The sequence below is a fragment of the Hylobates moloch genome, unplaced genomic scaffold (assembly GCF_009828535.3).
Source record: "Hylobates moloch isolate HMO894 unplaced genomic scaffold, HMol_V3 SCAFFOLD_11, whole genome shotgun sequence".
Lineage (NCBI taxonomy): Eukaryota > Metazoa > Chordata > Mammalia > Primates > Hylobatidae > Hylobates > Hylobates moloch.
Genome location: NW_026652286.1, coordinates 49,297,227 through 49,310,716, shown reverse-complemented (window position 1 = coordinate 49,310,716; position 13,490 = coordinate 49,297,227). Strand labels below are relative to the sequence as shown.

The window sequence follows — 13,490 nt, the reverse complement described above, 5'->3', positions numbered from 1 at the left end:
CTCCCCCCTTACTCTAATCTCTTTCTTCTCATTTCAGCAAGACAGCTAGGTCCCTTTTAGGTTCCCCCACCCTGTACTGGAATTCAGTATTCACTTGCAGGAAAGAAGCCTGGGTGATGGAATTGCTTATGTCATTTTTTTTATTGCTTTTCTCAGAGATTGTAGTAATATTGTGCATCCTTTTGTCTATTAACTGAAAATAGTTATTTCCTTTATTTTGTCCAGTTTTCTAGTGGTTTATGGCAGAAGAGTAAGTTCCAAGCCTTATCTTCCTCATTATAGATGTTCTCTTCATAGATATTTTAATGAGAAAGGGAGAGATAGTTTCATAAAATCAGAGATTCTCCAAAGCAAATTGCAGATAGAAGAACAAGGAACTTACCTTATGATACTATCTGATGTGGAGAGTGTAGGACCAGAAATACTCAGTGTGGGCTGGGCATGGTGGCTCATACCTGTAATCCCAGCACTTTGGGAGGCTGAGATGGGCGGATCACTTGAGGCTAGGAGTTCGAGACCAGCCTGGCTAACATGACAAAATCCTGTCTGTACTAAAAAATACAAAAATAAGCCAGGTGTGGTGCTGCCTGTCTGTAGTCTCAGCTACTCGAGAGGCTGAGGCAGGAGAATCACTTGTGTGATCATGGTTGTGGTGAGCCGAGATCATGCCACTGCACTCCAGTCTGGGTGACAGAGCAAGACTCCGTCTCAAAAAAACAAAAAAACCAAGCAAACAAACAAAAAGAAATACTCAGTGCAGTGCCTAGCTGGGAAAGGATCAGAATAATATAGGAAAACTGTGTGGACGCCTGCTTAGTATGGTCCTGGAACCTGAGGGCCTTGTGTCATCCCTACCTCCATTCACTTTATTTTCAGGCCACTACTGTGCCTGCTGTTTTCCTAATGCCAGAAAGCCCCTGAATAGAGAAGCTATTCTTTCACCATCACTAATGTGATTATATATCATGAAAGATTGATCCCTAGAGCAGAAAAATATTGACATCAAAGTGTAAATGACTGATATGTAGCCCTTTTCTAAGATTTGAGAGGGAGTAAGGAGCCCTAGTGACACTTGTGACCTTGAAGGACTTTCTAGGGAGCCTGTCTACCAAGGTAGCTAAATTCAGCCTATCTAACCCTGCCCTTCTTTTCTACCTCTGCCGCAGTTATGATCATGTGCCTTTCCTCATGCATGACTTTGACCTGAGAAGAACAACCAATATCGGGGAAGTTCAGCCAGAATCTGCCTTCAAGAACCTTGCCTTCTTCAATTGGGATTTCCTGTCGACTCTGAATGCAGGCAAATGGTTTGTAAAACCAGAGGTAAGACACATTCCCAAGTTCCACAAACCTGCATTGAATTTTTGTAAGAGATCATGTGCTGCTCCTGAAAATAAAGGCCATAGATGAAGATAGGCAAGTATCCACATGATTTCATCCCATTTTGGTAGCAGGACTATAGTATTGGCAGGAGGGCTTTTTCAGTAATGAAGTTAGTCTAATTGCTGCTTTCTACATTCACTAGGAAGTCTGAAGACAAACTTGTAGACTTACCCTTATCTCGTAATTTCTTTTTACCCAAATATTTCATAAGCTTTTACAGTATGGCCAACATGTACATAACATTTTCCTGGATGAGCAGACTAGGACATATATTTTTTATTTTTTCTGCTTGCCATTCAACAAATATTGAGCACCTAATGGTACAAGGCACATGGAATATAATGGTGAATAAACACACATCCAGCCTTAATGGAATTCACAGGCTAGTATAAGAAACAGACAGTTACTATACATTGTGATAAGTGCAAAACTAGAGTTAATTTCAGGTTGCTTCAGGAGCACACAAGAACAACTTCTAACTCAGACTGGGGAATGTGGATGGGAGATTCTGGAAGGAGATGTATAGACTAATAATGGATGTGGTACAGTATAAAGCATGTGCTGTGTGGTGTACAGTGTAATTTTGAGGCAAGTATGAATCGTTCCTCTGGAAGAAATTGGGGAATACTTTATGCACAGCTACCATTTGAGCTGAGGGAAGATCATTACCAAAGGAAAGCAAGGGCAGTAATGATGATGTGTTTCAGAGATTATCCTGGAGCAACAGGGTGTGTGTGTGTGTGTGTGTGTGTTGTGTGTGTGTGTGTGTTGTGTGTGTGTGTGTAGGAGAGGGAGGGAAGGATAGAGGAAAGAGAGGAAGGAAGGAGAGGGGTAGGAAGTAGATGAGAGATAGATTGGGAGAATAATCTGGAAAATATGTTGATGAAGATTATGGCAATGCTTACATAACAAGTTAAAGAGTTTAGAATTATCCTTGAGTGTTTTTAAATGGGTAAAAAGTCAGAATTGCATTTGATAAAGGTCAAGCCTACTTTCTCAAGATAGATTAAAGAAAACAAAACAACCTATGTTTTCTAGCTTATTTTATGACTAGGAATTCATGTGACCTAGGTTCTGACCAATCAGATATACTCATTTGAGACTTTGATTTTGAAAATAAACATCTCAACAAGATAGATAGCAGGCATCCATATTGCTAGCACATGTGACAGCAGAGATAGCAAGGTGTGAGGGTCAGCTGTGGTAATAGCTCACTTATATGGTAGTAGTGTAATTAGGAAAAGAAATATTAAGGGATTTTTGATTGTGTACTGGTGGAATGGAATTTTATTTATGTTTGATGTTAATCCTGAGGGCCGTTTGATCATGTTTCATGTAAAAATAGGGAAAAGTGAAGAATTATGTACAGATGGACTTACCTACTGTGTCCATTTTGTGTTGCTATAAAGGAATACCTGAGACTGGGTAATTTATAAAGAAAAGAGGTTTATTTGACTCATGGTTCTACAAGCTCTACAAGCATGATACCAGCATCTGCTCGGCTTCTGGTGAGGAAGCTTTTACTCATGGCAGAAGGTGAAGGGGGAGCAAGGCATGTTATATGGCGAGAGAGGGAGCAAGAAAGAGAGAAGGAGGTACCAGGCTCCTTTAAACAACCAGCTCTTGCATGAACTAATAGAATGAGAAATCAGTCATTACTGAGGAGAGGGCACCAAATCATTCATAAGGGATCTGCCCCCATGACCCAAATACCTCTCATTAGGCCTCACTTCCAACATTGGAGGTCACATTTCAACATAAGATTAGGAAGGGACACATATCCAAACTGTATCATCTACTGAGACTCCACTTCAGATTCATTGTATTAATTAGTATTAATATAAGAAATAGCTGAAAGTGGATTTATTACTGTAGTTGCTCAGAATATTTGTCCTCATAGGAGTACATAGTCTATACATGCTATTTCCATATATGAAAATAATATGATTACTCTGATATTCTAGGTTTCTGAGTATATGTAGCTTCTGCAATATGTCTCATACATAGACACATAAAAACTAGAGGTGCTCCATTAGGATGTATATATTGAATTAGTTAGCTATAGTTCATATTTTGGCAAAGGTGTGTTCTAGATGAAAAGCCTATTGTATCTGATGTATAATATAAGGCTGATAAGTCTTATTAGGATTCACAGAATTAAACTTACTCCTAAAATTGAGCCAAAGTTTCATCAGGCTGAGATGTTTGATGGAACAGTAGAGTTGATGAATTTTAATTAATAGATGCTTTTTCTTGGTCTTTATGGGAACTTAGTGGTCCTTATTGCTGAAAGACAACAGTTGTTTCTCATGTCAGTGGTCATGGTTAGCTACCATGTGGGAACCATGAATTTAATTTTTTTCATAATTCTAAGTACATTCAGAAACACTTAATACTTAATAACTTATTAAATAGCATCCTTATTTTTAGTTTTCTTTTTTTTATATTTATTTATTTATTTTTGAGACAGAGTCTTGCTCTGTAGCCCAGGGTGGAATGCGGTGGTGTGATCTCAGCTCACTGCAACCTCTGCCTCCCAGGTTTCAATTCAAGCAATTCTCCTGCTTCAGCCTCTCGAGTAATTGGGATTATAGCTACATGCCACCATGCCCAGCTAATTTTTTTTTTTTTTTTTTTTTTTGTGAGACGGAGTCTTGCTCTGTCGCCCAGGCTGGAGTGCAGTGGTGTGATCTCGGCTCACTGCAAGCTCCGCCTCCCGGGTTCACGCCATTCTCCTGCCTCAGCCTCTCCGAGTAGCTGGGACTACAGGTGCCTGCCACCACGCCCGGCTAATTTTTTTTTGTATTTTTTAGTACAGATGGGGTTTCACCGTGGTCTCTATCTCCTGACCTCGTGATCCGCCTGCCTCGGCCTCCCAAAGTGCTGGGATTACAAGCGTGAGCCACCGCGCCTGGCCTTTTTTGTATTTTTAGTAGAGATGGGGTTTCACCCTATTGGCCAGGCTTGTCTTGAACTCCTGACCTTGTGATCTGCCCACCTTGGCCTCCCAAAGTGCTGGGATTACAAGTGTGAGCCACCACACCCAGCCTTATTTTTATGTTTTTTGAAACGGAGTTTCACTCTGCCACCCAGGCTGGAGTGCAGTGGCATGATCTCGGGACACTGAAGCCTCCGCCTCCTTCATTCCAGCGATTCTCCTCCTTCAGCCTCCTGAGTAGCTGGGACTACAGGCGCCCGCCACCATGACCAGCTAATTTTTTGTGTTTTTAATAGAGGGTTTCACCATGTTGACCAGGCTGGCCTCAAACTCCTAACCTCAGGTGATCCACCTGCCTCGGCCTCCCAAAGTGCTGGGATTACAGATGTGAGCCACTGCACCGGCCTTATTTTTGGTTTTCAAACATTTCTTCAAAACTGCCTGCAGTTTTGAATGTTTGGGTTAGTTGTAAGTGATAGGGTTGGATCTGTTATTGTAATGACTTTTGGTGGGCATTTTTTAGGATTAATAGCTCTGTTTTAGCATGTTTAGGGTGTTCAGGTGCTTTGCTTGTAGCATTTAGTTATCCTATTTCAATGGCTACTGAAGAGCATCCTGAAACCTGGGGTTTAAATATGGTTATCTGGAGACTTTAGGTTTGATCATGGAGCTTTCTTGGCTTTCATGCTGTATGGTTAGAAGGTAGTTGAAATGGTGTTATCATGTGATTTAAAAGATTTGGAGATTTGGGTAGTTTTTTCCATAGTGAAAAAATTAGTAAAGATTATTCTGATGATTCTTTATTGGTTGGGTATGATTATTGATTGATCATGGTGGTGAATTGGCCATTATTTATTAATGTATTTATTAGTCTTGAGATTATTGTGAAAATCAAGTAGCTAATCTTATAACAAAATAAGAATAGATACAGACATTCTGGGAGTTGATACTGGAAGCTAAACTGAATTCCTGTTTCTTTAGCCCAACCAACACTTCCGTGGAACTTTGTTATATCCTTTTGTGAAAGTATAATTATAGAAATGATAAAAATATAATTCTCATGCAGATACATAGTCGACATGAGTACAAGTTTTATTTGTCACATTAATGAAGGAACAAGCAGGATAACAAAACCCACTCAAAGGAGAAATGACAGCAAGATATTCAGCTAGAAAATACTAGCACTCATCCCTTCCACAAAGACAGCCAAAACAATAAATAAAAAAAACATATTTTAATGAAACTAAAGGACAGCACCAGAGTACATCAAAGGAGTAACAGAAACCCTGGTGAGCACAGAAACTCAGGAGACCCACATAGAGAATGGAAGGAAACAACAGGACCCTGCCACCTCATCCCCCAGCTGAGATCAGCCGGGAACCAGGAGGAACTTCTCTCTATGGTGAAAAGCTAGGCAAGAGGATCCTAGCAGCCCCCAGCAACACCTTGGACCCCTATTGGGGTCCCCTGCAGTCCTCACAGGCCCTAAGCCCAGCTGGGGTAGCTACCTAGAGGCCATACAACCGTGTTCCCCTCAGAGAAGTAGCCAGCTGTGCCTGCCCCGTGGCCTACGTGGCTGCTGTGCAATGTCATCCTGGAACTACTCACATCTTGCTCCAGAGGTGAGTAGCCACAGCACCCCTTCATCCCTTATGCTAAACTGCTGGGGAACCACCCCAACAGAGTGGCCTAACATCCCCAGGCCAAGCAACTGTTACACCTTTCCCTGTGGAGCCAAGCAGCAGATAGAACTGTTTCATTTACCCCTCCCCCTGTACCTTTGGGCTAGAGATGGAGCTGTGTACCCTTTCCTGGGGATATGGTGCTTTGGCAGAACAGCTCCATCTACCTCTTTCAGACTTGGCTATGCCCTGCCACTGGGGTCCTGAGTTGAAACTGTGCACTGCCCTCTCAAGGAAAAAGTACTTTGTCAGAGCCCTGTGTGGCAGGGAAATGGTGCCTGGGCTGCTCAGAACAGTCAGGCCCCCAAGGCCTGAGTAGAGTGGCACATCAACCCTTGGAGAATCAATGTTTTGACTGAGCTGAGCAACTCACATTCCATGGCTGAGCTAACATAGTACCCTTCATCCCAGGGAAACAAACCAGTGTCTGAGCAGAGATACCCGACCCTACAGGCCAAACAATTGTAGTACCCTGCTTCCCTGGAGCTGGACTAGCTCCCTAGAGTCTAAGCTGCTGAGATAGTGCCATCCCTAAGGAATGGAGTCACATTGTGCTGCTTCTTGCCCCCCAGGACCCAAACACCAGCCATACTGGGGTACTTGCTGCTGCACTTGGCCTCACAGAGTCTGGGATACTGCTGAATCCTACCATCTTAGAGTCTAGTGTTGCCACTACATGGTGCCTCATCCCCAGGCACCCAAGCTGCCACTGAGCCCTGTTGGCTCAAGCTCCCAAATTATAGCCATGCCCTGTGCCCTAGGCTTAAACCTCCAGAACACACCTTCTTCCTTAGAGTCAGGCCAGGGCTGTTCCCTGCCTAGCAAGAGTAGAGTCACAGCTACAGCCTAACTCCCTGGACTCAAGCTGCTAAGGGGTTAGAGTCTGATGGTGTGGGCAACCTATGTCCAACCCTGCCACAGAGAGTGAAAGGTTCACAGAGAGGGCAAATAGATTTGTGAGACTCTGATCCTAGGACTCTGCCAATCTAAACATTTGCACCTGGAATCCAGCACCATGGCAGTTGATTGTAGGCCATGTCAGACCTGACACCAAGAGGGATCCCCTCAGTGAAGTCTCCTCATTGTAGAGAAAACAAGAATTGGAGAACCCCAAAAGCCTTTGTGGACCAAGGACATTAACAACATACACCTCTGCTGTTGCGACAACAAATTTCCACACCCCTAAGCCACTGAGATGCCCACAGTTATTGCTGATGTTGAATGCAGCCAAAGAAGCTGCACAGAGACTATACCACTGCACCTACCCAGGAACAAAGTCACCACACCCTTCTCAACTAGTGCACTACGACCCAACTGCAGGTGAAAATCTTTCTCTAGAAAAGCCACTCTAGAAAGTTTGGAAGAGGTGATTATTCCACCAGATGCATAGACATTAGCACAGGGACACAAGAAATGAAAAAGCAAGGAAATATGACACCACCAAAGGAACATAATAACTCTAGTAACAGACCTGAATGAAAAGGAAATAAATGAATTGCTGGAAAACGAATTCAAAATAATTACCTTAAGGAAACTCCATGAGATACAAAAAAACAGACAATTCAAATTAGGAAAACAATTCATGATGTCAATGATAAATTCAACAAAAACATAGATACAGTAAAAAAGAACCAGCCGGATGTGGTGGCTCATGCCTGTGATCCTAGTACTTTTGGAGGCCGAGGCAGGTGGATCACCTGAGGTCAGGAGTTGGAGACCAGCCTGACCAATATAGTGAAACCCTGTCTTTACTAAAAAAACACAGAAATTAGCCAGGTGTGGTGGCATGCACCTGTAGTCCCAGCTACTTGGAAGGCTGAGACAGGAGAATTGCTTGAACCCAGGAGGTGGAGGTTGCAGTGAGTCAAGATCACAACACTGCACTCCAGCCTGGGCTACAAAGCAGACTCCGTCTCAAAAAAACAAACAAACAAACAAACAAACAAAAAAACCAAATGGACACCCTTGCAGCTGAATAATTCAAGTACCAAAATAAAACAATATAGTCCAGAGCTTCAACAAGAGACTTGTTTTAGCAGAAGAATCTCTGAGCTTGATGAGTCATTTGAAAATTACCCAGATAGAAGAGAAAAAAAGAAATGAGAATGAAAAAGAATAAAGAAAGCCTACAAGAAAGGACACTATTAAGCAAACAAATTTTCATATTGTAGATGTTCCTGAGGGAAAGAGTTGGAAAAAGCCATAGAAACACTATTTAATGAAACAGTAGCTTAAAACTTCCCAAATCTGGGGAGAGGGGTGGTCATCCAGACCTAAGAAGCTCAAAGGTTCCCAAATAGATTCAATCCCAAAAGGTCCACACCAAGGCATATTTTATCAAATTGTCAAAAGTCAAAGACAAATAATTCTAAAAAGAGCAAGAGAAAAGCATCAAGTCACATATAAGGGAATTCTCATTAGACTGACAGCTGAAACTGTCCAGACCAGGAGAGAGTAGAATGAGGTATTCAAAGTACTGAAAGAAAAACTATTGGCAGCCAAGAATATTTGACTCAGCAATCTATCCTTCAGAAATGAGGGAGAAAGTCTTTCCCAGACAGGCAAAAACTGGGGAATGCAAAACCACTAGACTAGCCCTACAAGAAATATTCAAGGGATCCCTGTATCTAGAAGCAAAAAGGTGATAATCATCATTATGAAAACACACAAAAGCATAAAACTCATCAGTAGAGCAGATATGCAAAGGAGAGAGAGAGAAAAAAATCAAACCTTTTATACTGCAGAAGACCATCAAATTGAAATGAAAAACAAGAAGAAACAAAGAATATACAAAACAAACATAATACAATTAAGAAAATGACCACAGCAAGTCATCACCTATTACAATAACCTTGAATGTAAACCAATTAGTCACTTGAATGATAGACTGCCTGAATGAATAAAGGAAATGACTCAACTATATGCTGCCTACAAAAAACTGACTTTGCCTATAAAGACACATACAGACAGAAAGTGAAGGGATAGATATTCCATGCAAACAGAAATCAAAAGCAAGCAGGAATAGCTATATTTACATCAGATAAAACAGACTTTAGTTCCAAAACTATAGAAAGACAAAGAAGGTCATTATGAAATAATAAAGGGATCAATTCACCAAGAAGATGTAACAATTATGAATATACATGCACTCAACACCAAAGCACCCAGACATATAAAGCAAATATTATTATATTTAAAGGGGGAGAAAGATTCCAATGCAGTAAATGTTGGTGACTTTAACATCCTACTATGAGCATTGAACAGATCATCTAGACAAAAGATCAACATTGGATTGAAACTGTACTTGGACCAAATGGACCTAACAGACAATTACAGAATATTTCATAAAATAGCTATGGAATACACATTCTCTTCATCAGCACATGGAACATTCTCCAGGACAGACCATGTGTAAGGCCACAAAACAAATCTCAACAAATTTAAAATAATTGAAATCATATTAAGTATCTTTTCTGACCACAATGGAATAAAACTAGATATCAATGAGAGGAACTTTCAAAACTGTACAAATATATACACCACAAAATACTATGCACTTATAAAAAAGTGAAATCATGTCTTTCAACATGATGCAGCTGGAGGCCATTATCCTAAGTGAATTAATACAGGCTCAGAAAACCAAATACTGCATGTTCTCACTTATAAGTGGGAGCTAAATATTGGATATACATGAACATAAAGATGGCAACATTAGAAAATTGGGACTACTAGAGGAGGAAGGGGGCCAGGGTTGAAAAAACTATTAGGTACTAAGCTTAGTACCTGAGTGATGGGTTCATTCATACCTCAAATCTCAGCATCATGCAATACACCCAGGTAACGAACCTGCACATGTACCCACTGAATCTAAAATAAAAGTTAAAAAAATAAATTTTATTGGCTCAAATAAAAGAGAATGTAAAAATCAGATAATACTGTGTTTATAAGATTTTATGTCAAAATTAAGCTTTACAAATAAGATGTTATACTTTTTTAAAAACTGTACAAATATATGGAAATTAAACAACATGCTTCTGAATGATCAGTGGGTTAATGAGGAACTTAAGGAAATTTAAAAAATTTTTGAAATGAATGAAAATAGAAACACAACATACCAAACCCTATGGGATATAGCAAAAGTGATGTTAAGAGTGAAGTTTACAGTAATAAATGCCTACATCAAAAAAGTAGAAAGATTTCAAATAAACAACATAATCATGTATCTCAAGGTGTCCCCTTGAGTTTTTTTAACTCTCAGACTTGTCCACACTAATCCTCCAGGAATTTGTCAATGATGGTTCAAGTTTTCCCACCCTAGCACTGGTTTCCTTAGTGGTTTCCATTTATTAGGCTCATTCTGGTAAGCTATGATTCATCTCCTTTCACCTGTGTCTCCAATTTTCTGGGCAGCAGTTTGCCCTGTGTCCTCACCTCTATTACATATCCAAGAAGAGTTGTTGATTTTTCATTCTGTTCAACTTTTTACTTGTTGTTAGGATGGAGTGACAGCTTCCAAGCTCCTTATATGTGGAACCAGAAACCAGAAGTCTATTTGGTTATTTTTTTGAATCAATATAGTAATGTTCATATGAGCTGTAATTTGATAATGTGCGATAGAACCTTTTGAGGCTTCTAAAAACAATTTGTCTGTAGTACATTTCCTCTTGTGGTCCTTTTTGCAAAGTAGCTTCCTAATTTTTTTTTTTTTTTTTTTTTTTTTGATGGAGTCTCGGTCCGTTGCCAGGCTGGAGTGCAGTGGCATGATCTCAGCTCACTGCAACCTCCGCTTACCGGCTTCAAGCGATTCTCCTGCCTCAGCCTCTCGAGTAGCTGGGACTACAAGCACACACCACCGTGCCCAGCTAATTTTTGTGTTTTTAGTAGAGACAGGGTTTCACCATGTTGGCCAGGATGGTCTCGATCTCTTGACCTTGTGATCTGCCCGCCTTGGCCCCCCAAAGTGCTGGGATTACAGGTGTGAACCACCTTGCCAGCTTCTAATATTTAAATTTATAGGGGAGAGGTCATGAGTTTGAGACCAGCCTAGCTAACATGGTGAAACCCTGTCTCTACTAAAAATATAAAAAAAAAATTAGCTGGGCTTGGTGATGGGTGCCTATAATCCCAGCTACTCAGGAGGCTGACGCAGAATTGCTTGAACCTGGGAGGTGGAGGTTGTAGTGAGCTGAGACTGTGCCATTGTACTCCAGCCTGGGCAACAAGAACAAAACTCAAGAAAAATAAACATTAAAAATAAATAAATAAATGTATAGGGAAAGTGCCATAGAGAAGAAAGAGATGTTCTTCTGACGATGGTCTCAAAGTAATAGTTTTATGTTGGGACATGGAAAAAGACAGGATTGTTAGATACTCCCACTACTTAAGTGGTTGTAGTACTCTGGTGATCTGATTTTTTAATAGTAATGCAATTAATGGTAGGTGTGGTGGTGCCCATATCAACAAGAAAATTGTATTGTTAGCCGGGCATGGTGGCTCACGCCTGCAATCCCAGCACTTGGGAGGCCGAGACGGGTGGATCACGAGGTCAGGAGTTCAAGATCAGCCTGGCCAACGTGGTGAAACCCTGTCTCTAGTAAAAATACAACAATGAGCTGGGCGTCATGATGCATGCCTGTAATCCCAGCTACTTGGGAGGCTGAGACAGGAGAATCACTTGAACCTGGGAGGCGGAGGTTGCAGTGAGCTGAGATTGCACCACTGCACTCCAGCCTGGGTGACAGAACAAGACTCCGTCTCAAAAAAAAAAAAAAAAGTTGTATTGTTCACATGTAGTTACAGTTAGTTCTTACCAGAATTGTCTATTCAGTGGAATGTTTCCTTGATGTGGCATCATTGGACAGGTTTGATTGTCCTTCTATTTCTTTCTTTTTTTTTTTTTTTTTTGAGACGGAGTTTCACTCTTGTTGCCCAGGCTGGAGTACAATGATGCGATCTTGGCTCACCGTAACCTCCACCTCCCGGTTCAAGCGATTCTTCTGCCTCAGCCCCCCGAGTAGCTGGGATTACAGGCATGTGCCACCACACCCGGCTAATTTTTGTATTTTTAGTAGAGACAGGGTTTCTCCGTGTTGGTCAGGCTGGTCTCGAACTCCTGACCTCAGGTGATTCGCCTGTCTCGGCCTTCCAAAGTGCTGGGATTACAGGCGTGAGCCACCGTGCCCGGCCTTGTCTTTCTATTTCTTAACCAATATTATACATTGGCTCTTCCAATAACCTTTCTTCTTTTAATATGTCTACACAGAGGCACAGAGAACAGAGGACCTTTTAATCTTATTTTTATTTGAGGAACCAGATGTTTCATCTGGAGGACCAGAAATTTATTTTCATTTCTAGCTTGTTACTTCCTGTGGCTTTTTGAAAACATTCAATCACATGTTGGATATAGTCTAAACAGGCATTTATCCATTCCAGTTGATTTTTCTGATTAAGTCTAAAGAGGCACAATGTACTTTAGCTGTTGGCCCTACCCCCATAATACTATTTAAAGTTTACTGGAGTCTAGTTTTAAACTCTTATATCGATTAAATATTTACCATCTTTGCTATTTTGAATTTTTGGTCTTGTGTTGGTCTTTCCCATAAATTCTTTTAACAATTTTTCTCACAAGAAGGTTTAACAGTTAAGTGAACCAGTTGGTTTAGGTCTGGTAGTAGCTAAGAAAATCTTGAATTCTGAAGCATATTTCTATTGTCCTGAGAATTAAGAAAACCATTAGTTGTAGCTTTCAATCAGATCTAAACCATGGTTTAGATCTGCCTTCTGGCCTAGCAATGATCTGCCTTCTGGCCTAGCAATTTTCTGGAGATACTGTGCAATGTGATTGTTTCTTTCCTGAGAAAAATGTTAAAACAGGCAGCTTATTTAGGTCAAATGAAGAAGAAGAAGAAATAGGAGAGGTATGAAAGAGAATGATGATAAAGTTGTGTAGAGAAAAAGAGAGATTACTTGAGTCTTAAGAAAATGTGACTTCTTCCTTCTACTGCTTCCTTCTCCTGGGAGGTAGCCTTTTACACTGCCTTCACTCAAATGATCTAAAAAATGGCAAGTGATTATCAAAGTTGCCATCTATTAAATTTAATGTAGCAAACATATGTGTGTTCTCCCATGTGTTAGGTGAAATGCTGTGCATTTCAAAGAATATAGGACAGTTCCCACCAAGAGGGAGTTACATACACTCCAGTAGAGTCAGTAGAGAGTGAAGGAACTAATGTGAATTGTATACTTTTCTATCTATGTACCAGACATACTCCCAGACCCTGTAAATATTTTTATCATATTTAATCTTCAAAATAATCCTAAGAAATATATAGGTTATTCTTTCTCTCCTCTATTTTATAATTTGGGCAATGATGACTTGGAGAATTTAAATGGTTTTATTACCAAGGTTGCATAGCAAGAAGCATAGTGAGCCAGGATTGAACTTTAATGTATGTACTAAGACATGTCCAAATTCTAATTCTGAAAAT

General features: G+C 40.6%; 1 protein-coding gene across 1 annotated transcript in view; it reads left to right on the top strand.

The window, feature by feature from the left end:
- Positions 1-13,490, top strand: part of GDPD4 (glycerophosphodiester phosphodiesterase domain containing 4) — a 67,514-nt gene that overhangs the window by 25,435 nt on the left and 28,589 nt on the right. The window contains 1 exon segment of the mRNA XM_058446843.1: positions 1,167-1,323. Within this exon segment, the coding sequence (XP_058302826.1) occupies positions 1,167-1,323 (157 nt within the window).